Source organism: Gopherus flavomarginatus, chromosome 12 (assembly GCF_025201925.1).
Source record: "Gopherus flavomarginatus isolate rGopFla2 chromosome 12, rGopFla2.mat.asm, whole genome shotgun sequence".
In the NCBI taxonomy this organism is placed as follows: Eukaryota; Metazoa; Chordata; order Testudines; family Testudinidae; genus Gopherus; species Gopherus flavomarginatus.
This window is the reverse complement of record NC_066628.1, coordinates 8,852,140-8,876,684: the sequence shown is the minus strand read 5'-3', so window position 1 is coordinate 8,876,684 and position 24,545 is coordinate 8,852,140. Positions and strand designations below refer to the sequence as shown.

At 48.9% G+C, this 24,545-nt stretch overlaps 1 protein-coding gene across 4 annotated transcripts; it reads left to right on the top strand.

Moving 5' to 3' along the window:
* The first annotated feature begins 1,505 nt into the window (after nt 1-1,505).
* LOC127033289 (zinc finger protein 501-like) lies at nt 1,506-22,392 on the top strand. 4 transcript variants are annotated; one of them, XM_050921237.1, is made up of 5 exons: nt 1,506-1,720; nt 4,766-4,853; nt 5,405-5,531; nt 15,275-15,388; nt 15,760-22,392. In XM_050921237.1, exons 2-5 carry the CDS (start codon nt 4,830-4,832, stop codon nt 17,124-17,126), a joined length of 1,632 nt encoding a protein of 543 aa, XP_050777194.1. In that variant the 5' UTR covers nt 1,506-1,720; nt 4,766-4,829; the 3' UTR covers nt 17,127-22,392. The 4 variants fall into 4 exon arrangements, with proteins under 4 accessions (XP_050777194.1, XP_050777193.1, XP_050777197.1 ...); XM_050921236.1 differs by having other exon boundaries at nt 15,757-22,392; XM_050921240.1 differs by lacking the exons at nt 1,506-1,720; nt 4,766-4,853; nt 5,405-5,531 and having other exon boundaries at nt 15,370-15,461.
* The last annotated feature ends 2,153 nt before the right edge of the window (nt 22,393-24,545 follow it).

Below are 24,545 nucleotides of genomic sequence, written 5' to 3'. Positions count from 1 at the left end.
GGTGTATGGTGAAACTGGTAAACCAGGGTACGCTGTTTCTCTGGGAACAGAGGAACTGGGACATCTGTGATATCCAGTGATTAAAGGCTGGATACCACAGGGGGACGCTTTGAAGGGAAGCAGGAGCTGGGGTGTGTCTATTGTCAACCTGGAGGGCAAAGGTGGGGCTGGTGTAGCCCAGGGGAGAGAGGTATGGTGGCTGAGAGGCTGGTTGTGTTAAGGTGCTAATAACCAGCTGGCACAGGCAAGACTCCCTCATGCTGGTGACAGCAAGGTAACACCCAGCCCTGAGTAGCAGTGCCGTAACGAGGGCAAGGCGAGTGAGGAACTTGCCTCAGGCGTGGAAGGTGAGGGGCACAGAAAGTTTCTCTTTCGGCAGCAATTCGGTGGCAAGTCCTTCCCTCTGAGAGGGACTGAGGGACCCACCACCAAATTGCCACTGGTCATCGGCAAGGGAGAGGAACCCTCTGAGAAGAACCCACCGCGGAAGAGCCAAATGTGCCGCCCCTGTCCCTTGCCTCTGGCGCAAAAATCACTAGATATGGCTCTGCTGAGTAGCATCACAGCACCTATGTCTGATTGTGAATGCACAGCTGGGAAGGAAGGCAGGTTCCTAAGCTCTTTCCTTGTGGGAGCAAATGAGTTAGACAGGTGCCTTGCTCCATGTAGCCAGAGGAGAGGAGTGTGCATGGGGGATTCCTTCTTTAAACATTCAGCCCAGGAGTTCGAGCAGTCGCTCCGCTGTGCAAAAGCTTAGCTTCAATTCCACCCCCCACTGCAGAAGGGATTTGATCATGGTCCCCCACAGCTCTTAGGAGAGTGCTCTCACCACTGGGCCATGGGATCTTCTGGTGGGGGGCTTCCTGAATGTGTCCTCCCATGGCACTTTGGATGAGTCATTAAAGAAGGAGAGAGGACCCTCCCAGGCAGGTGCCCCTTGGACTACAGAGTTGTTCTCTCCCTCCCTGGCCCAGCGAAAGGCCCCGCCTCGGCTGGGCACAGCTAATGAGTCAATTCCTCTCCTCTCCAAAACCCCAACCCTGGAGGGATCAAGTGAGGTCAGGCCCAGCTTAAGGCACTGGCAATCTAGGCCTCAATTTGTGTGTGGATGTGGAGGCTGCTGCACACTGCAGTGGTGAGGAGGAGCAGTGCTGGCTGCCCCACTGCTCACTCAGGTGTGACCTAGGTGCTCCCCCACGAAACAGGTGGGGCACCAGGGTGACACTGAGTGAGTGGCAAGGACTGAGACCCCCACGCACCAGGTAACAAGCCAGCGTCTCCCCACATATGTCCCATCTTCCCCTCCCTGGAATCCTCTCCTGTCTGTCCATCCATGGGCACATTGACTTCTATGCACAATGCTCCCTTAAATGCTGAGAGAAGCTGCCTCTGTATGGAGCCCTTGATGGCAAGTGTCTGGGGCAGGGGGCTGCAGAGCGATGGGTTTATCGCTAGGACCCAGGAGCGGCTGGGAGCGATCGCTGGGGTCAGTCCAGGCTGCAGGAAGTGACTCGCAGCCGCTGCGGTGACTCTGGCTCCCAGGCTCCTGGCGAGATCCCCGAGCCCCGGCGGCTGGTGCTGGGAGCCCGGAGCCCTGGCTGCAGCCGGGAGAGGGGAATCTCCAGCAGGGCCCTTCCCGCTGCTCCCCAGGAGCCTCTCCCAGGGCAGAGCCCCCAGCCCGGCCCGGCCCCTGCCCCGGGGGGCCCCGCTCGGAGGGAAGGTGAGAGAGACCCGCCCCCCCCGGCACCCCCGGGCTGCAGGGGGAGGTTTGGCCCCGGGCTGCTCCCAGCGGAGCTGGCTGCGATTCCCGCCCGGGGCCCGGGAAAGCTGCCGCCAGCCCCGGTGTGTGCGGGGCGGGGGGAGCCAGCCCGGGCCGTGCTGGGGGTGGGACAGTAACAGGGTGGGGAACCGGTAGGGGGCTGAAGAGGAGCGGGGGATAAGGGGGGATTTTAGGTGGTAGGATGGGATGGTGTGGGGGGGCGCTGAAGAGAGGATGGGGCGATGCAGGGCAATCGGGGGAAACTTATGGGGCGGATGGGAACAGGGCTACAATAGAAGGAAACTGAGTGGGGGGCGCTGCGAAGGAAAGTGGGGGCGTGGGGAGGGAAGGCTGGGGGGAGATAGCAAGAGCAAACTGGCTGGGGGAGGGAGAGAAGGAAAGAGGGAGATACAAGGGCAGCTCCCCCACCCCATGGGGCAGGAGAGGGTTAGGGGCTGCCCCACCCAGCGGCCAGAGGGGAATTCCTTTAGTGCAACTAGTCGATGTTTTGGAGGTAGGTGGAGGCTTCCACCTAAGGGCTCAAAATCTACTAAGCAAATATCCACACCCCATGCCCCCCCCCAATTTATTTTATTTCATTTTTTTGAGACACACTCATGATTTTGGGGTCTGTGTCATAGAAGCCTAGAAGAATCACAGAATCATAGAATATCAGAGTTGGAAGAGACCTCAGGAGGTCATCTAGTCCAACCCCCTGATGACAGCAGGACCAACACCAACTAAATCATCCCACCCAGGGCTTTGTCAAGCCTGACCTTAAAAACCTCTAATGATGGAGATTCCACCACCTCCCTAGGGAAGCCATTCCAGTGCTTTACCGCCCTCCTAGTGAAATTGTGTTTCTTAATATCCAACTTAGACCTCCCCCACTGCTCCTTGAGACCATTGCTCCTTGTTCTGTCATGTGCCACCACTGAGAACAGCCGAGCTCCATTCTCTTTGGAACCTCCCTTCAGGTAGTTGAAAGCTGCTATCAAATCTCCCCTTCTCTCTTCTCTTCTGTAGACTAAATAATCCCAGTTCCCTCAGCCTCTCCTCGTAAATCATGTGCCCCAGCCCCCTAATAATTTTCGGTGCTCTCTACTGGACTTTTTCCATTTTGTCCACATCCTTTCTGTAGTGGGGGGACCAAAACTGGATGCAATACTCCAGATGTGGCCTCACCAGTGCTGAATAGAGGGGAATAATCACTTCCTTCAGTCTGCTGGCAATGTTTCTACTAATGCAGCCCAATATGCCATTAGCCTTCTTGGCAACAAGGGCACACTGCTGACTCATATCCAGCCTCTCATCCACTGTAACTCCTAGGTCCTTTTCTGCAGAACTGCTGCTTAGCCGGTCGGTCCTCAGCCTGTAGTGGTGCATGGGATTCTTCCTCTCTAAGTGCAGGACTCTGCACTTGTGCTTGTTGAACCTCATCAGATTTCTTTTGGCCCAATCCTCCAATTTGTCTAGGTCACTCTGGACCCTATCTCTACCCTCCAGCATATCAACCTCCCCCCGCCAGCTTAATGTCATCTGCAGACTTGCTCAGGGTGCAATTCATCCCATCATCCAGATCATTGATAAAGATGTTGAACAAAACCGGCCCAGGACTGACCCCTGGAGCACTCTGCTTGATACCGGCTGCCAACTAGAAATCAAGCTGTTGATCTCTACCCACTGAGCCCAACAATCTAGCCAGTTTTCTATCCACCTTATAGTCCATTCATCCAATCCATACTTCTTTAACTTGCTGGCAAGAATACTGTGAGAGATCATATCAAAAGCTTTGCTAAAGTCAAGATATGAGTGTTGGGGGCTGGTCTGATTTCCGGGCAGGATTCAGATATCAGCCACACCAGTGTCAGACCGGAGTCACTGCTGGCTCTGGCGGGGGTGAGCATGATGATGAGATCAGCCTCTGTATGCCTCTCCCTGGGGGCTGCAGAGGTAGCACAGCGAGGCTCAGTCATTAGCTGCTGCCGCCAGAGGGCTCTGATTATTCCCAAGGGAGCAGAGGAGGCTGGTATGTGTCTCTCTCTGCTCCTGATATTAGAGCCCTTGAATTGAGCTGCCTGGGTCAGATACTGCTGCGTCCTCTGCCTGAGAGCCCAGAGTGTGAAATGGCTGCTCCCCAGCTGGGGCTGTGCTGGGGACAGACCTTCAGTAAAGTCCCCATCTATGCGCAGCCTGGGTGGACACTTTCGCCAGTGGCTGGAACCAGCCCCTGGGGCAGCCTTGGGCTCTGCCCACACCAGCCCCAGAGCTGAAGACCTGAAGGGGATGGAGAGACCTGGGGGAAAGGGCTGGGGCCGGGCAGGACAGTGACTCTGCACAAATGGCCTCGTTCAGGGACCTGCTGGAGAGTTTGTACCGAAGGGGGAGGGGCTCCCCCTGTGCCTGCGGGTCCCAGAGCTGCTGCCCTCAGTGACACAGACATAGCTGTGTAGTAGCCGATCTGACTACTGGAGCGCAAACACCCGTGTAAATGGAGCAGTAACCAGTTCTCCCAGGCAGAGGGAATGAGACAGAAAGGGAGAGTGCAGAGACTGAAAGGGGCAGCCAGAGCAAGAAGCCAGAAGAGAGTCTCCAAGCCTCATTCCCTGCATCCCCCGGGGCAGACTGACTCTCCTGTGAACAAGGGGAGGAGCTGACAAAGGAGAAGCCAGGTCCTGCCCTGGCTGAGTCCCCGCACTGCTGTGGTGATGCACTTCCCTCGGGGCCAATGTCAGGGTGAATCCCCCAGAGTGGCTCCTTTGATTCTACTCTTTTCTAGTATTTGTCTTGGTGACTCTGTCCCTGGGATGGTTTAAAAGTGTCTCAGGGGGTTCAGTGCTGGTGGGAGGGGCCGGGTCTGTGTTGTAATAAAGTGACTGAGGGTTTTCCCAGTATGGCGGAGTCCAGAGCATCTGTCTGCAGGGAGAGAGCCTGGGGGGAATCGGGCTGTGAAATAGACTCAAGCCCCTTCTGAAACCTCCCCCATCGTCCCTCTCGCCCTGACAGGCTGAGGAATCACGTCCACTTGTCGCTCCAGATCGTCCCGTCTTCCAGAGGACAGGGAAGGGAAATGTCTGTGATGGAGCCAGCACAGGTAGGGAATTTTCAGGGAGCTGCAGGGGGGTTTGCTGTAGAAGGGGAGGGGCCAGCATGTGACAAACCAGCTGGGACACGTTCAACTTGGAGCCTGATTTTCTGAACAGGCCCATTGTCGCCGGTGGGGAAGAAACATTCCCCCATTTCTGAAACAGGAAACACCCCCCTGGGCAGGGCTGGGAAAACTGACCAGACTCCCAGTGCTGGAGCCTGAACCCACTGTCCAGAGGCTGCTGTGAAATACACAGGGAAGCTGTTGGGATTCCTGTCCCTGTCCCCGGCTCAGAGCTCTGCTTCCCGGATCAGCCTGTGGCTGGCAGGTATGTGGGAAATGAGAAGACCCTGCCCTGCTCCTTCCCCTAGGGGGACAAGGATCTCTCACCTTCTCCCACCCCCCGAAGCCTCCTGGCTGTTCTGAGCAGGGTGAGGGTGAGACTCTACTACTCTGTCACCCCCCAGAGCTTCCATTTATTTATCCTTCCTCCTGTGTGACTAGTGGGATTGTGGCTGGGGCAGCAGGTGCTGAGTGGGGGACTCTTGTTGTTTCAGATGCCGGTGACCTTCGAGGAGGTGGCTGTTTATTTCACCCAGGGGCAGGGGGCTCTGCTGGACCCTGCTCAGAGAGCCCTCTACAGGGACGTCATGCAGGAGAACTACAAGATGGTGACTTCACTGGGTAAGGGATTCTCGTCCCCTTGGTTATTGGAAGCTATGGGGTCTGTGTGTCTGAATCTGGTCAGGTTCTTCCCTGGTCAGTTGGATTGGGAGGACTAGGTCCTAGAGTCCACAGCTGCAGCATGAGAGAGACTTTCATCTTCATACCCCCTCTAGTGGGATAGAAATGTCAGAGCATAACAGTTGCATACTGGGTCAGACTACAGTCCATCTAGCACTGTATCCTGTCTCTGACAGTGGCCAGTACCAGAGGTTCATGGGGTGTGTTCAGAACAGGGCAATTATGGAGTGACCCACACTTGTCTTCCACTCATGGCTTTTGTTAGCCAGATGTTCGCCATCACTCCAAGCATGGGGTTGCATCCCTGACCATCTTGGCTAATAGCCCTAGCTGGACCTATTCTCCGTGAAGTTTTCCAGTTTGTTTTTTAACCCAGTTATACTTTTGGACATCACAACATCCATCAACAATGAGTTCCACAGGCTAACTCTGCATTGGTGAAGAAAGAACTTCCTCTTGTATGTATTAATCCTACTGCCTATTATTTTAATCGGGTATCCCCTGGTTTTGTGTTGTATAAAAGGGTAAATAACATTTCTCTATTCAGTTTTTGCACACCACTCATAATTGTATAGACCTCTGTCAGATCCCCCCTTAGTCATCTTTTTTTGAAACTAAAGAGCCCTAATCTGTTTAGTCTCCCCTCATATGGAAGCCATTCCATACCCTTGATTATCTTTGTTGCCCTTCTCTGAACCTTTTCCAGTTCCTCACTATACCTTTTTTGAGGTGGAGGGACCAGAACTGGGCACAGCATTCCAGCATTACTTTTCTAATAGTTCCTAACATACTGTTAGACTCTTTTACTACTGCTGCAGATTGAGCAGAAGTTTTCAGAGAACTATCCACGGTGATTCCAAGATCTCTTTCTTGAGTGGAAACAGCTAATTTAGAACATACACTGAAGAAAATAATCCTAACTATACATATTCAGTGTGCACTACTTTGCACTTATAAACCTTGAATTTCATCAGCCATTTTGGTGCCTAGTCTCATGGTTCAGTGAGATCCTTCTGTAACTCCTCACAGTCTGCTTTAGACTCATCTGTCTTGAACAATTTTGTATCATTTGCAAATTTTGTCACTTCACTGTTCATCCCTTTGCCCAGATCATTAATGAATCTGTTGAATAACAGAGGTCCCAGTACAGATTCTTTGTGGGCCCCGCTATTCACCTCTCTCCTTTGTGAAAACTGACCATTTATTGTGACCTTTGGTTTCCTATCTTTCAACGAGTGACTGATCCATGAGCAGACCTTCTCTCTTATTGCATGACTCTTAGGGTACGTCTACACTACCCGCTGGATCGGCGGGTAGTGATTGATCTATTGGGGATTGATTTATCGTGCGTAGTGTCAACTGCTGAACTCCAGCAGTGCGAGAGGCAGAAGCAAAATCAATGGGGCAGCCGCGGCCGTTGATCCAGCGCCGCGAGGACATGAAGTAAGTAATTTTAATTTGATCTAAGATACATCGACTTCAGCTACGCTATTCTTGTAGCTGAAGTTGCGTATCTTAGATCAATTCTGCCACCCCCCCACCCAATGTAGACCAGGCCTCAGTTTCCTTAATAGCCTCAGTAAGGAACTTTATTAAAGGGTTTCTGAAAGACCAAGTACACTGTGTCAACTGGATCGCCCTTGTCCACATGCTTGTTGACTCCCTCAAAGAATTCTAATAGATTAGTGATGCATTATTTCCCTTTACAAAAGCTGTGTTGACTCTTCCCCAACATATCGTGTTCATCTATGTGTCAGATGATTCTGTTCTTTACTATAGTTTTCAATCAATTTGCCCAATACTGAAGTTAGACTTACCTGCCTGTAATTGCTAGGATCACCTATGGAGTCCTTGCAAATGACATTGCATAGCTTTCTTCTGGTACAGAGACTGAGGTTACATGCTGCAATCAGTAGCTCTGCAATTTCATATTTTAGTTCCTTCAGAGCTCTTGGGCGAATACCACCTGAGCCTGGTTCCTTATTACTGTTTAATTTATCAGTTTGGTCTAAACCGTCTTCTGGGATAAATATGGACTTCAAAGATGTCCCCCCAAAAGAATAACTCTGACGTGGGTGTCTCCCACACATCCTCTACAGTGAAGACCGATGCAAAGAATGTATTTAGCTTCCCTACAATGGCCTTGTTTTCCTTGAGTCTTTGTCACCTAGTGGCCCCACTGCCTGTTTGGCAGTCTTCCTCCTTCAGATGTCCTTAAAAACAAAATCACTGTTAATTTTTGCGTCTTTAGCAAGTTGTTTCTCAAATTCTTTCTTGGCCTGCCATATTTTACTTTTAGAATTAACTTACCAGAGTTTGCGCTCCTTCCTGTTATCCTTACTAGGAGTCCCAAATTTGAAAGGATGCTTTTTTGCCTCTAATGGCCTCTGTTACTCTGCTGTTTAGCCAGGGTGGCATTCTTTTGGTCCTCCCACTGTCTGTTTTGATTTGGGGTAGACACTTGGTCTGAGCCTCTGTTATGGTGATTTTAAGTAGTCTCCCTGTTGTCTGCAGGCATTTTACCCTGGGGACTGCTCTTTTTAATTTCTGTCTAATTAGCATCCTCATTCTTGTGTGGTTTCCCTTGTTAAAGTTAAATGTTATTATGGCGGGTCCGCATGCTTGTTGACTCCCTCAAAGAATTCTAATAGATCGGTGAGGCGTGATTTCCCTTTACAAAAGATGTGTTGACTCTTTCCTAATATATTGTGTTCATCTGTGGATCTGATAATTGTGTTCTTTATGTAGTTTCAACTAGTTTGCCCGGTACTGAAGTTAGACTTTTGGGGGTTTTCCCGCCTACAAGGATATTAAATTTAATAAATTACAGGTCATTTTTACTGAATGGTTCAGCTTGAGTTACCTCTTGGACCAGATCCTGTCCTCCACTTAGGACTAAATCAAGAATTGCTTCTCCCCTGGTGGGTTCAAGGACTAGCTGCTCCAAGAAGCAGTAATTTATGGTGTCTAGAAATTTTATCTCTGAATCATGGTGACATTTACCTGAGGATAGATGAAATCACCCATTATTTTTACATTGTCTACTGTTATAGCCTCTCTGACCTCCCTTAGCATACCACAATCACTGTCACTATCCTGGTCATGAGGTCAACAGCATATTCCTACTGCTATACTCTTAATATTCAAGCATGGAATTCCTATCCATAATTTACAATTTGATTCATTTTAGTTTTTCACCCTATTTGACTCTGTTTTTTTAATTTATCATATAATAGCACCACTGCCCCACCAGCGTGACCTACTCTGTCATGGCTGTATATTTTGCACCCTGGTATTACTGTGTCCCATTGATTATCCTCATTCCACCAAGATTCTGCAATGCCTGTTATATCAATAAGCTCATTTAACCCATGCCCTCAAATTCAGCCATCTTAGTATTTGTAGATTTCTAGCATTTGTATACAAGCACTTGTCCATTTTCTCAATAGGCTTGCCTTCACGTGTTCTGTGTCAATGGGACGCCCTTTTGTGTAACTGTTCCTCTCCAGCTTTCCCCTGTACTTTACCAACTCCTTCCCTAGCCTCGATACTAGGATATAGAGCTACCCCTTTAATAAATTCATCTCTAAGGGATGTCTTCACCCAATCCAAGGCTCGCACCTGACCTTAGTTTAAAAACCCCTCTACACATTTTTTAATTTGACATGCCAGCAGTCTAGTTTCATTTTGGTTTAGTGGGAGCCCATCCCTCCTGTAGAGTTTCCTCCTGCCACCAAAAGTTCTCTGGTTCCTAATAAACCTAAATATCTCCTTCCTACTCCATCGTCTCGTCCATGCATTGAAACTGTTATCGAAATATCGGGTCTTCCTGAAGCCATTTTAACCCAGTCTGAACGCACAGTTTAGAGAGTTTAAGTTTTAGAGTTTGATTTATTTTTTTTACTTGTTTTGAAGATGGTGGTTTTTAAGGGGTGTGTAAAAGCCAGGTAATACCTAGGACGTTTGCAAGGGCCTGAATAACCTGGCCACTGAAATGAGTTCCTTGGTTGGAGTCAATAAACCTAGGAGGGCTAAACCTAGGAATAACATGGTTTAATAGGGTTTTCCCCACTTCCAAGGCAGTTGCTTGTCTAGTCGGGAATGCCTGAACCCAACCAGTTAGTTGGCACACAATTACAAGAAGGTATTTGTAGCCTTGACACTTAGGCATTTTTGAATAGTTAATCTGGAGTTGTTCAAAGGGCATGTATGCCCATAACCTGGCTCCGGAGGGGCCTTTAGGTTCCCTCCTTGGATTGAACTTTGCACAGATGTTGCAGGTAGCAAGGGCTTTTTTAGCTTTTTGGAACACTTCAGGGGCATACCATAGTCTGTTTACAGCAGCTGCCATAGCCTCTGCCCCACCATGGGTTTCCTGGTGTAGTTTAAGTAGGACAGGCCGCAAAGCAGCTCGGGGTAACGCTTTTTTTTCATTTGGTAGTTGCCACTCCCCCTGTGGCGTTTTGGTGGCCCCCATACTTTCCCAATGTTTAACTTCTAATGGCTCAGGGGTAAAAGGGACCAGGACTGGAGTTGGTGGGAGAGAGAGCGTGAGTGCCATCTGGTGGGCAACATAGGGCTGTAGGGAAGCCGTTTTTGAAGCTGAATCGGCCAGTTGGTTGCCACAAACGGTGGGATTATTCCCTTTCTGATGGGCCCGTACATGGATGATAGCAACCTGAGATGGCAAATGAATGGCTTCCAATAGTTTTAGAATTAAGGGCCCATGTGTAACCTTAGTACCATTGGAGGTGATAAACCCGCGTTCTGCCCGCAGTTGGCCTGTGGCGTGACAAACACCAAAGGCATATTTCGAGTCAGTATATATGTTCACCGACTCACCTGCTGCCAGCTCACATGCTCGGGTGAGGGCTACCAATTTTGCTGCCTGGGCTGAGGTGGAGGGTCCCAAGGGAGCAGACTGTAATACATTAAACTGAGTAGTTACTGCAAATCCAGATACCCGTTGGCCTTCCACAACTTGTGCAGAGCCATCTGTGTACAGCTCCAGGTCAGCATTTGGAATGGGCACATCTGAGAGATCTGGACGAGGTTTTTCTTGATATTGTACTACTTGAAGGCAATCATGTGAGGGCTCATGTTTGCTGTTCAGGAAAGGCAACAGGGTAGCAGGGTTTAAGGTATGGCAGTGTTTAATTTTTAAGTTGGTTCTAGATAACAAAGAAACTTCCAAGTGTGTTAGTTTTTGACTGGTTAAATGCTAAGTGCCTTTTTGAACCAACAGCTGTTGGGCTGCCTGTGGGGTCCGTAGGGTCATCGGATGTCTCAAAGTAATTTTTTTGCTTGGGGTACCAGGAGACCAGCAGTGACCACTGCTTGGAGGCAGCCAGGAAAGCCTTGTGCTACAGCATCCAATTTTGGGGAATAATAAGCCACAGGTCATTTCTTAGGCCCAAAGATCTGTGTAAGGACACCAGAGGCCACCCCTAGCTGCCTATGGACATAGAGAACAAAAGGCTTTCGATAACTGGGGAGTCCGAGGGCTGGGGCTGAGACCAAAGCTGTTTTAATTTCCTGGAAGGCTTTTATAGCCCCAGAGTCCCAATGTAAGGGTTCCTCAGCATCATGAGTGATCTGTGCAAAAAGGGGTTTTGCCATTTCTCCAAAGCCTGGAATCCAAGAACGGCAAAATCCTGCAAGGCCTAAAAATCCCTGCATTTTGCGTTTTGTCTCTGGTCAGGGAATATTGAGGATTGACTGGATACGGAGGCTGGATAACGCCCGATGCCCCGGAGTGAGCACATGAGCAAGATAGGTGACCTTACTTTTAGCAAACTGAAGCTTAGAAGATTAGCAGGCAAATAGTATCTGTTTCACATGTTACCAGATTTGAGGAACAAACCAGGACATCATCCACATACAAAAGATACGTAGGCCCACCCTGTAAGTTGATATCAGCCAAATTACGTGCCAGGATGGAGGAGAAAATAGTTGGGGACTCAACATATCCCTGTGGTAGCCGAGTCCAGGTCAGTTGTTCTGCTTTCCCAGTCTCTGGGTCCGTCCATGTAAATTGGAAGATATTCCAGCTGTCTCGATCTAGAGGAATACTGAAAAAGGCATTATACAGATTTATTACTGAATAACGAGCAGTACCTGCTGGAATGGCAGTCAGGATTGTATGAGGGTTAGGTACCACATTGTGTCTAGCCTGAACGACTTTATTTACTGCACGTAAGTCCTGGACAAATCAGTATACCGGTTTTCCCTTTGGATCCAGGTCAGGTTTTCTAACAGGCAGGATGGGGATGTTGAAGGGGGACTTAATGCGAACCAACACTCCCAACCGTAGGAATGTGTTGATAAGATTCCAGAGGCCCAACAGAGCTTCTCGGGGGATGGGATACTGATGAATTCGAGGAATGTCAATGTCTGGCTTCAGGGTTATTTGTACCGGTTCTATCCGGAGAGTGCCCAAGTCTGCCTTTGAAGTGCCCCACAGGGAGGCATATATCTCTTGTCTGAGTTGTTCAGGCAGGTTCATCGGGCCCGCAGGCAGAATCGGTTCCTCGGTAGCCTGGGTTAATGCGGCACATAGCTGGGCGAGTCGATTCTGAGGCAACCAAAGAATGATTTTATTATCTGAAAAGAAAATTTAAGCACGTAATTTACACAGCAGGTCTCTGCCCAGAAGGTTAACTGGGGAATTAGGAGCTAGCAAAAATGCATGGGAGGCTGAGACACCAGAGATTTCTACAGTAGCCTCCTGCAATACAGGACACTCAAATGGCTTTCCGCCTATATTCATTACCGGAATGCTTTTATTTGTAAAGTTTTTTTTTTTTTTTGGCTTAGCAGTAACAGTGGAAAGGGCAGCCTCTGAGTCCAAAAGACAAGAATAAGTGGTTCCTTCCAAAGTTAAATGGACCTGGGGGTCTGTGGAGGAACATATATAAGTGGTAAAGTCATTTGAATAGGTAACAAGTGGACCCCCAGGTCGCCATTATTTCTTACTATTGACAGCGTCTGTTCTTTCCACAGCCATCTGATGTTGAGGTTGGGGCTGTCGTCCGGTACGTCGTTTTGGGCACTCTCTTTTCCAGTGACCAAGCTGCTTACAGTATTGACATATTTCATTAGCGCAGCTTGGGGGCCCCCCTTGATCCTCTTTCAGTTGCCACTTGGGGGGTCTCCGCCTCCCTCCTTGTCTCTTACTCCCAGCATTTACAAGGGCTGTTAGCATCCTCACCTGTTTGGTCTCTTGTACTTTATTTTTTGTATGATACACACGGGGGCCACGCTTACCAGTTCCTCCAGGGATTTTCCGTCCGCGCCCTCGAGCTGCAGCAACCGCTTATTAATGTCCAGGGCTGACTGAGAGATAAAAATGAGTCTGACCGTGGACTGTGTGTCTGCAGCCTTGGGGTCTATGTTAGTATAAGTACAAAATGCTTTACAAAGTCTCTCATAAAAGTCGAAGGGACTGGATTTGTACCTTCTTCAAGCGACGTTGAGCCTCATCGTCCCACAAAAACCAATAGTCCATTTGACCTGGCGCCTGATTCTCCAATATCAGGCGCAAAGGGGTTAAATGAGTCGGAATATCAAAGGAGCCAAACTCGGGCCATGCAGTTCCCAGGGCTGGCCAATCCTGGGTGCAAAATTGTAAAAAGCGCTTCTTTGACATCCCTTTTTGAACACCGGGCAGGGGCCATTTACTTAACATATAATCCAAAGGGCTATCTTTAGAGGGTTTACCCAGAGACCCACCCGTCTGTCTCCTGACGCTCAAACAGAGAATTACACAGAGAGCAGAGGGAATTATGGTCTAATTCAGAATTTTTTACTTCTATTACACTGACCACTACAGGGGATGGGGCAGAAGGGTCCCAATTCGACCTCAGAGCTTCATTGCACGCTGTGGCTTCCACCCTGAGGAATTATGAACGAGAGGTTTAGTTCCGCCTACACACCTAACGCCCAAATGTATACAGCAGAAAAACAGTAACCGGTTAACCAAAACAGAACAGAACCAGATAGTGTTTTCTTATCCTATTAGGGCTCACCTTATTGGAGCACGAACCCCAGGGGCCACGGTGAAATGAGGAAGAGGGGTTAAGCAACCCAGTGGCGCCGCTCCTAGTTCACCGCAGCCATCAAGAGTCTGATGTCCGAGCTAGGAGAGTCCCATCTGGGTCTCCAGAAACTGTTACCGAAATATCAGGTCTGCCTAGCTGAGAGCCAATAACAGCCTGACAGGGATAAGGAAAAGATGCTTTATTTTGCAGAAGAAAAGAGAGCCCTGTACCTTGGTACAAAAGACTCTATTTCATACAAATTTTAAAAGCCTTTTATGCACTTTTAGACAAAGACCCTTGTGTGTTAACACTTGATTGGTAGGTGTCAAACCCCGCACTTTTGTTATCTGGTTAGTAAAAACTGGTTTGAAGCAAGTTTTCTCTGCTTTGAGGCAGAAGAGAAAAGATAGTTCAAAAGTTCAGGTTACTGTGTACGTGAGGCTTCTGCTTTCCCCTACTGGCTGCTTGTAAGCTGTTAAGGGGGGCTACCAGTAACTTTTACAAGACCCTGCAGTTCTGCCTGTCTTCCTGGCCTTGTGCGTGTAACTGGAAGCATTTCAGAGAATACTATCATGGAGGTCCTGGACTTTAATCCCTTACCTAGCAGACTAACTTTGGCCTCCAGGAACACTGTCCTATCTTTCCTTGTGTCATTGATACCTACATGTACCACGACCATCAGCTTCTCCCCAGCACTACTTGTAAGGCTCTCTAGATGTCTTGTGAGAACTACTACCTTTGCATGTAGTGGGCAATGCACCATGCGGTTCTCCTAGTTGTCACAAACCCATCTATGTTTCTAATATTCAAACTCCCCATTACTATTACCTGTCTCTTCCTAATAACTGGGGTCACCCATCCATCGGTATCCTCAGTGTCTGAGGATATCCTGACATCATCTGCAAGGTGAGTCCCAACTGTGGGATTGTTTCCCTCAGTTCCAGCATGATGCTTTAAAGCCCCAAGACTTTCATCTTCCTCAACAGCACAGGGCCTGTTGGACTGGAGGTGGGACTGCTTTACAGTGTCCCTAAAAGTCTTCTCTTTGTACCTCTCTATCTCCCTTTGCTCCTCCAGTTAAGGCGCTCTAGCCTCCACACGCTGTGCTTTGTCTGTAAGGGCAGTGAGCTGCTTGTATTGCATGCACATATTCACCAGCTGCCCATGAGGCAGGTAAATTACACGTTGCACTCTAATGGATATGCTACTTCATCCTATCTCTCCAGCTTTCAAGGGGGCAGAAGCCGTGTATTGTCCTGCCTGTATTACTTCTCACTCACACACAGAATCCTGGTTCTCCTCCCTTCCTGGGACTAGCGCCATCCATGGGGAGGGCTCTGGGCTCTGCAGATTTGGAAATAGGCAGGGGTTTAAAACAGCAGAGCTGTGTGCACGTCAGCAAGTCCCCCAGAGCGCACAGATCCTGGGAACTCTTAGTGAGAGTCAATTCCCCCCACCTCCCCATATGTCTGCCTCTCCCAAAGAGGCTCAATGACCATGTCCCCCTTTGTTCAGATTCCACATTCCACTCCCCCGCTCCAGCACAGCGCAGGGCCAGGTTAAAATCAGGGAATGCCCTTTGTGACAGATGCTCTACCAATACTCCTTGCATCCTGATCATGTTTGATTTCACCCCCTGAGCAGGATTTCCCATTCCCAAACCTGACCTGATCGCCCAACTGGAACGAGGGGAAGAACCGTGGGTCCCGGATCTCCAGGCCACAGAAGAAGGGGAGAGCCCGAGAAGCACCCGCACAGGTGAGGAGTCAAGAAAACTGACCCAGAAACATCCGGCGAGTGAAGGAAAAAGCTGGGACTCCCAAAATGTGCTGTGAGTGAGAGCTCTCTGTTCTTTCCCATCTCACCCAGGTCAGGGCTGCAGTCAGCAGGTGTCGTAGCATCAAGACAAATGTCAGTCATGGCTTCCAAGCCATCCTGTTAGCTGTCAGGAATTTCCTCCCTGACTTCACTTCCCTGGGAGTGTTGGGGTGGGATGTGGAGCCTGTATCCAATGTCTCCATCTCCTCAACAGTCACTGTGTTGTGTTTTCCCTCGGTGCTATTCCCCTTTCTGTCCTTTCTCCCCGGCACAGGCAGTGACTCCTCTCTGGATTCTCTCTCTCCCAGCAGGTGATATGACAGTGAGTAAGAACAAGGAGGAAATTCAGCAGCAGGAAGGTCCTGAGCAAGTGAAACTGCAGGAGACGTTTTTGAGAAGAGCTGAAGGGAATTTTTCCCAGTGCTTGGAACAGGGCAAAGCCTGGGGAAATCGGTGCAGGTCTGAGAGCCAGCTGAGAAACTACTTCATTTTTTGGGTGGATGAATCCATTCAATATGGGGGAGGATGCAAAGATCCCAAGGAAACCACAGCCCCACAAACATATCACCAGGAAGAGAAACCCTATAAACGCCTAGAGAATAGGAAAAGATTCAGTGTGAGTAGAAACCTTGTTACATGTTGGAGAAACCACTCCAGCGAGAAACCCTATAAATGCTTGGACTGTGGGAAAACCTTCAGTAAGAACTCAGACCTTATTAAACACAGAAGAATGCACACAGGGGAACGACCTTATAAATGCCTGGACTGTGGGAAAACCTTCACTCAGAGCTCACATCTTATTACACACCAGAGGTTGCACACAGGAGAGAGACCTTATAAATGCCTTGAGTGCGGGAAAGGATTCAACGTGAGATCAAACCTTATTAAACATCAGCGAAACCACACGGGAGGGAAACCGCATATTTGCTTGGATTGCGGGAAATGTTTCAATCACAGCTCCTACCTTATTACGCATCAGAGAGTGCACACGGGAGAGAGACCCTATAAATGTCTTGAGTGTGGGAAAAGTTTCAATCAGAGCTCTAGTCTTATCACACATCTGAGAACCCACACGGGAAATAAACCCTATCAGTGCCTCGACTGTGGGAAAAGCTTCAATGTGAGATCACAACTTATTATTCATCAGAGAATCCACACAGGCGAGAGACCTCATAAATGCTTGGACTGTGGCAAAAGCTTCAGTCACAGCTCACACCTTACTAAGCATCTGCGAATTCACACAGGAGAGAGACCCTATAAATGTCTTGAGTGTGGGAAAACTTTCAATCAGAGCTCACACCTTATTATGCATCAGAGAACCCACACGGGAGAGAGACATTATAAGTGCCTCGAATGTGGGAAAAGTTTTGTTCGGAGATCAGCCCTTATTACGCATCAGCGAATCCATACGGGAGAGAAACCCCATATATGTTTGGACTGCGGGAAAAGATTTAGTCAGAGATCAGCCCTTATTAGACATCAGAGAATCCATACGGGAGAGAAACCTCATACATGCCTCAACTGTGGGAAAAGATTCATTCAGAGATCACACCTTATCACACATCAGACAATCCACAAGGGAGAGAAAACCCATAAATGTTTGGACTGCGGGAAAAGCTTCAATAACAGCTCCTACCTCACCAAACATCGGAGAATCCACAAGGGTGAGACACTCTAGAAACACTTCAATGGTAGAAAAGATTCAGTGGGAGCTCTCACATTTTTATACATCAAAGAATTCCCACAAGAAAAGACTTTTAAAAAGACTTTTAATAAAATTAGTACCTAAAACGCGTGAAAACAAGAAAAAGAAATGACAGATTCGAGCCTGTAGAAGAGTTGAAAGTCACTGAGCGGAGAGTGGATGCGGTTCCAGGGTTCCTAGCCAATTGCTCATTAGGAGCACAATTAGAATTGCCCCTCGCTAACATTAAAATCTCACTTCTCCAACAGTGTGATAAAAGAGCACCCAAGCTCGGAAAAATCCCACACACCTGGTCTTTCCCTACAGTAGCAGCACAGACTGTCTGGGATCCTGCTGCAGCAGGTAGAAGACCAGGAGTACTTGTGGCACCTTAGAGACTAACAAATTTATTTGAGCATAAGCTTTCGTGGGCTAAAACCCACTTCATCGGATGCATGCAGTGGAAAATACAGTAGGAGATATCTATCTATATATCTATCTATATAGATAATATATAGATATACACACAGAGAATATGAAACAATGGGTGTTACCATACACATTATAACAGTGGTCCCCAACCTTTCTGTGGCCAGTAGCACGTTCATGTTTTCAGAAGAGTGTGGCGGGCGCCAACAATTTTTTCAAGGCTTATTTTGTATTTGTACATTAAATAATATGAAAAACATCATATTTAATATTACATAATATATGAATCCAGAGAGAAGCCGGAGACAAGCCGCAAGGACAGAGAACACCGGCACCCGCAGCCCCGGAGTTCTCTGTCCTCAGCAGGCGTAGGGCCGCGACTTCTCCCCAGCTTAAGCCCCTGGCCCCTGACTGCCCCCCAGGACCTCCTGCCCCTTATCCAACCCTACCCCTCCCCACCTCCTTACCATGCCACTCAGAGCACCAGGACTGGCAGCCATGCCGTCCGGCCGGAGCCAGCCACGCCGCCGCGCAATCTAGAGCACCAAGGCAGGCCAGCAGATCTCACAGCCGCACTGCCCAGTAGGAGCTCGCAGCCCCGCCATCCAGAGCACTGGCAGGGCAGTGAGCTGAGGCTGCGGGGGAGGGGAGCAGTAGGGGAGGGGCCACCTCTGATTTAGATGGGAAATGCTTCCGGGACGGGACAATCTCTCCATGTATATGTACAGTGCCTGGCACCGGGGGGCCATGATCTCAGGCACAGTCCCTAGGTGCTACTCTCATGTAGACAACAGTAACCCCCTGTAACATCACAGGACCGTTCATTATCTATAAATGGGCCCAGAGGAGCGCAGGGTAGTCAGGTCGGCTAGCTTCCTCGACAAACTGCAGCTCATGCCTGGCTTGAATTCGGCTCTGCATTCACCAACAGATGATATGGCAAAGTGGTAAAAGACTCAGGTTGGGGGCCTGCCGACCCTGTCTCTATCCATATGAATTCAGTGGGTGCTGACTGACACAGAGAGACCTGTCCGAGCACCGCCAGCTGCATAGAGTCTTGCTGTGACATTGCCTGCCCCAGCAACAATAATACATTCTTGTGTTCCTGTCGAAAGCAGCATGTCTAATGGTTAGAGCAGGAACGGGCTGGGATTCAGGACATCTGTTCCTGGATTTGCCACTTGGGTGAGTCACTTTGCCACCTGTCAAATGGGAGAATCGATCGAGACTTGCGAACATGCTGTCAACCTACCGGAAGCCCTCAGACAGACACGTGCAATGTTGGGATGGGATTTAAAGCACAATTTGCATCCAGGAGAGCTGCCCCATGGTGCCTTAGCAGGCACCAAGCGTGATGCTGGAACAAGGTCAGCAGAGAACATTCTACTGATGAAGCATGTGGGGCGTATGGGTGTGTCAGAGCAGCGCTAAATGCCTTCTCGACTATCTGGAGGGGCCAGATCCCCAGGCTCTGTTGACTTCAAGGGATGTACGCCAATTTACACCAGCTGGGCTCTGGCCCTCGGTCCCTGCGTTTGAGTGACTCAGAACTTTCCCAGTGTTTCCCTCCGACTCTGACATTTGCTTTGTCTCGGTCCCAGAGCGGATTGGTGGTTCTTTTTTTGCCAAGTGGGCTCCAGTGTTCTTGGTCCCAGGCAGGTGCAGGACCACGGCTTAAGCCGGAGAGAAGCCGCGGCCCCGCGCCTGCCAGGAACCAAGAACACCAACGCCTGCAGCCCCAGAGTTGTCTGTCCCCGGCAGGCGCGGAGCCACAGCTTCTCTCCCCTGCTGGGCACTAGGCGTGCCCCACGCCTGCCAGGAACAGAGAACACCGCGCCCGCAGCCTGAGTTCTCTGTCCCCATCAGATGTGAGGCCACGGCTTCTCTCCTCTGCTGGGCACTAGGCGGGCGCGCATAAATGCCCCGGTGGGTGCCATGGCGCCCACGGGCACCGTGTTGGGGACCACTGCATTATAACAAGAGTAATCTGTTAAGGTGAGCTATTACCAGCAGGGGAGGGGGGGAACCTTTTTGTAGTGGTAATCAAAATGGTCCATCTCCAGCAGTTGACAAGAAGGTGTGAGGAGCAGTGTGTGTGTGTGGGGGGGGGAATAAACATGGGGAAATAGTTTTACTTTGTGTAATGACCCATCCACTCCCAGTCTTTATTCAAGCCTAATTTAATGGTGTCCAGTTGGCAAATTAATTCCAATTCAGCAGTTTGCCATTGGAGTCTGTTTTTGAAGTTTTTTTGTTGTAATATTGCGACTTTTAGGTCTGTAATCAAGTGACCAGGGAGATTGATGTGTTCTCCAACTGGTTTTTGAATGTTACAATTCTTGACGTCTGATTTGTGTCATTTATTCTTTTGCGTAGAGACTGTCCAGTTTGGGCAATGTACATAGCACATTGGTAAATGTGCAGTTGAACAAGCCCCTGATGGCTTGGCTGATGTGATTAGGTCCTATGATGGTGTCTCTTGAATAGATATGTGGACAGAATTGGCAAGGGGCTTTGTTGCACAGATAGATTCCTGGGTTAGTGTTTTTGTTGTGTGGTGTGGTTGCTGGTGAGTATTTGCTTCAGGTTGGGGGCTGTCTGTAAGCAAGGAATGGCCTGTCTCCCAAGACCTGTGAGAGTGATAGATCACCCTTCAGGATAGGCTGTAGATCCTTGATGATGCGCTGGAGAGGTTTTTGTTGGGGGCTGAAGGTGAAGTGTATTTTCCACTGCATGCATCCAATGAAGTAGGTTTTAGCCCACGAAAGCTTATGCTCAAATAAATTTGTTAGTCTCTAAGGTGCCACAAGTACTCCTGTTCTTTTTGCTGATACAGACTAACATGGCTACTACTCTGAAATCTGTCATTATGCTGCAGCAGGGTCCGTCTCCCAGCAGCTCACTGGGCATCTGGTAGGGTGTGCCTGATTGATTGCACTTCCTGATTGATGAAGGGGTGGAACTAGCTACTACCTGACCCAGCAGCAGCTGGGGCTCGCTGGAAGCTCAATGCGTTCCACGCTTGCAGCTGCATTTGGTCCTGCTTCTTGCTTTCTGCTTCTCACCAGTCTGCTCTTGGGCCCAGCTGCCTGCTTCAGTTCCTGTCCTTCTCCATCTTTGCAACCCTTGGCTCTGCTTCCTGAATATGCTTCCGGCTCACTCATTGACTCTGGCTTTCAGCTTTTGATCCCTGCCTTTCACCCTTGGCTCTGTGATGGATGTAGGGAACAGATATGCCTTTGAATGATTAATAGTTACTGGTTCTTTCTGGCCCTCAGAAAAATAGAAAAGGCCACCTCTGTTTATCCCAAAATAGGATCCACCTAAGAAGTAAAGACAACAAAAAAATGGTTCATATTATATGACACACCTTGTCTAAGAACCCGTAGATCAGCCAAGGTTGGGATTTCCTCTCCCCAAGAATAGAAACTGAAATGTCTAAATCAGAGTACTGTTAATCAGCTAGGCAAGAATATCTCATTATTTGCTTATGTATATACCTCTTTCTCCCTCCCAGCCTAGCTAAAAAGAACTCTAAGTTACCAAACTATGGTTACACCCTGCTTGCCTTTGCAAAATGTTTTCGCCCCAAAGTGTAAACTATACATTGTTTTCCTTGTAAATCAAATATACTGTGCGTCATCTTTCATCCCAAATTAAAATCCACACGTGTTTGCGTTGTGATTGTGACTCAGATCTACAGCCTTCTGTAGGTGGAAAATGTCTCTTGTTCTGTTGTATGTCCTAAATAAGGTGAAATGCTTATGTACAATCAAAGAATGTATGGAGCATGTCCTCTAAATTTAGAAGAGTATAAAGGTTCTGTTGGGTTTCATTGTAAATGTTGCACTCTGAGAATTGTCTGGCTCAAGGAAGAAGAAATGTAAAAAGATATAAACCAGGGTATCACTTTGGGATATTAAGAGAAATTGGTTAAAAGGGGGTGTCGCAATCGATAGAAGGGGCTAATGATGAAATACAATCCTTGTAATGAATCAAATGTATAAAGCCTCTGATAAAAAAAAAAAAAGGACTGAAGAAATTTGTGATACACTGACGCCACCTACTGGATACCAATAGAAGCAGCAAAGGGAAAACCTAAGTGCTTACTTGACCTGAGTCCGATAGGAATGTGTGTGTGGCCCTTTTCTATAAGCCCTGAAATTACGGTATATAAACTGAAGTCGCCACATGCTGAAGAGAGTTGACTGAACCCAACAAGAAAGTGAAAATCCTAAGAACGACTCACTCCCGGACCAGACATGTGGAAAGAACTCTTCCCCCAGCCCAGGATTATATGGATAAGAAGTGGTGAGATTTCATTTCAAGGATTGTATTTCACCTTCTGTTCTTTCATATAAATTACTGTGAGTTATCTTGCTGAGTCTGTGCTCTCTAATGAGACATCAAGTAACCATATTTTAACTTCTTTGTAAGCCCAAGCAAATTGGCCTGACAGATTGAAAAGAACTGCTTTTAGCAATTGTTTTTAATACTCTAAACTTGTCTCTTTCAGACCAGTCCAGTCAAACTGTACTAACCACATTCTTCAAAGTGCCTTGCAGACAAGTGCACCCTGGGAAGTGTGATAAATGTGTTAGGAATTTAGAATTGATGGTCACAAGTCAATGTAATCAGAAATCTTGGTACTTTGTTCCTTGATAGAACTGCTGAGCCTCAATGTTAGCCTGTGAGAATTGCTTGCAAGACTGTATTGTGTGTGTTGTATACACCTAGCACTTTGATTGTGTCTGCACTTTGGTGGCGAACTGCTGATTGTATATTGATGTGACTCTGGGTGAATTAATAAATTGTTGTTTGGTTGAGGATAGGCATGTGTCCTGATGTGAGAAACACAGTTCAACTTAAAAGTGGACCTGAAAAGGCCCCATCATTAAAACTAGTAAGCTAATGTTCCCAGGACTTAATACAAGGGATTATGTTGGATTCTATTATATCTAGGCCTAGTTTGTTAGGTTTCAGCTTTGAAATCTATCTGGCACCCTGGCAAATTCATAAATTGACTCCTTTTCATGCTTACGGCTCTGCTCTTGATGATGACACCGGGTGCCCTGTGGTCCTGATTCTTGTCTCCAGCTTGATTTCACTCTACCCTCCCGGCCTGGCCATCCCCATGGTTCTGACCATTAGACACAACCACCCAAGAGAGAAAGATCGGAGACCTGATTGGCTGTAGAAAATTTCACGGCTTCCTGAATCAATACGGGCTCCTGTTCATACTACGACCCTGTTCATTTCCCAGTGACCAGGCCCAAGTGGGGTTCATTATCAGCCTATTAGTGGGGGAAACCCTAGTCTGGGTGTTTCCTGCCCTAGAACTTCCAGCCCCTTGCTGGGCATCTTGAGGAATTCAGCTGAGACGTGGTGGCTGTCTTCAATGACCCAAATTGCACCCATTCTGCTGAGACCACACTTCGGGACTTACACCAGGGGACTAGCCCTGTTACCAGGTGCGCTGTAGAATTCCAACCCTTAGCAGCTGGCACCAGATGGAATGAAGCAGCAGAACATTCCTATTTCCGATGCCAGGTAGAGCCCTCATCCGACCCAGTGGCTGTAGCCAAGCTGTGCATCACCGTGGATCACCTGGCTGATTGCTGACTAGAAAGTCCAATTTTCAACCCGCACTGGCTGCCCAGCTTCAACCCTGTCGTACTGTCATAGTAAAGAACCAGCAGTGAGCCACAGACGTATGCCTACGGGGAACTTGGGCACTTCATCCTGAGGTATCCCAATATGATTCATATTCTGCGCTGGTCAGGAAAGCCCCCTTCTCTCAACCAGTACCCTAGCCGTGAAAAGTCAGCAAGCCACCACTGTCCAACTCCCTCTTATTTACAACATCCTGCCATGCCTGAGCCAAGGATTCCATGAAACTCAGGAGCCTCTGACATATTTTTGGACATAAATTTTGCTTGAATGTACAACATTCCCATGCCCTGAGAGCGTCCAAGCATCAGTAGCGATCCCAGGAGCGGCCAGAGCAGCGGCCATGGGGCAACCCCAGAGACCATCAGAAGAGTGGTCTTTGGGGTCCTTTGAGCAGCGGGCCACTGGGGCCCATCTGCCCTCACTGCTGGAGCAGGGCCCCCCCAGAGTAGCGGGGCCCCAGGAGCAGAGGTTTAGTCATCATGAGTATTTATAGTAAAAGTCATGGACAGGTCATGGGCTTCCATGAATTTTTGTTTATTGCTCGTGACCTATCCATGACTTTTACTAAAAATGCCCCGATTAAATATTACTTAAAGGAGAGTGCTCTCACCACTGGGCCATGGGATCATCCAATGTCGGGCTCCCTCAGTCTTTCCTGCTGAACATTGGGTGTCATTACAGAGTCCTTGGGAAAGGGGATGGGGCACTCCCAGGCAGGTGCCCCAAACTCTGGGCTGCCGAGTCAGTCTCTTGCTCTGGCCTAGTGAACATCTCCAGCTGAGCTGGGCAAAGAGGGAGCTTTGCTGAAGGTCTCTCCCCAGCACAGACCCTGCTTGGGGAGCAGCAGCTGTGCGGTTCGGGCTCCCAGATCCCGATGGAGGAGACAGGAGCTTGTGACCTAGGCTGGAAAACAGAGAGAGATGGAGCCCAGCCTCCTCTCTCTGAGCAGGACCCAGATCCCTCTGGCCACAACAGCTACTGAATCAACTGCCCCCTACCCCTCTCTGCTGGACCCCTAACCCTGGAGGGATCCATTGTAGCTTGGGCTGAGCACAGCATGCGTGTCAGTCAGTGAGTGGTGCTGAAACCCGCATTCCCCCAGGAAAAATTTTCACCCTGGAGCCAACCCTAAGTGGGCAGAGCACCAAGACATCCTGAACCAGGCTGGCTGGAGCTTTGCTGCTGATATCCAGGCTCTGGATGGGGACCAGCACTCAGTGGCCACATGGGGGAGCTGTAGTTGAGATTCCTTGGGGTAGGAGGCAGACATGGGGGGGGTTGCCTTGAGCCACGGAGTCGGTGAATCTGGGC

Bases quoted from the DNA above. Each gene is read 5' to 3' on its own strand.
- LOC127033289 (XM_050921236.1), top strand. From the start codon at position 4,830: ATGTCTGTGATGGAGCCAGCACAG. The intron at 5,532-15,274 runs GTAAGGGATTCT...CCCCCTGAGCAG, and splicing joins CAAGATGGTGACTTCACTGG to GATTTCCCATTCCCAAACCT. The intron at 15,389-15,756 runs GTGAGGAGTCAA...TCTCTCTCCCAG, and splicing joins CCCGAGAAGCACCCGCACAG to CAGGTGATATGACAGTGAGT.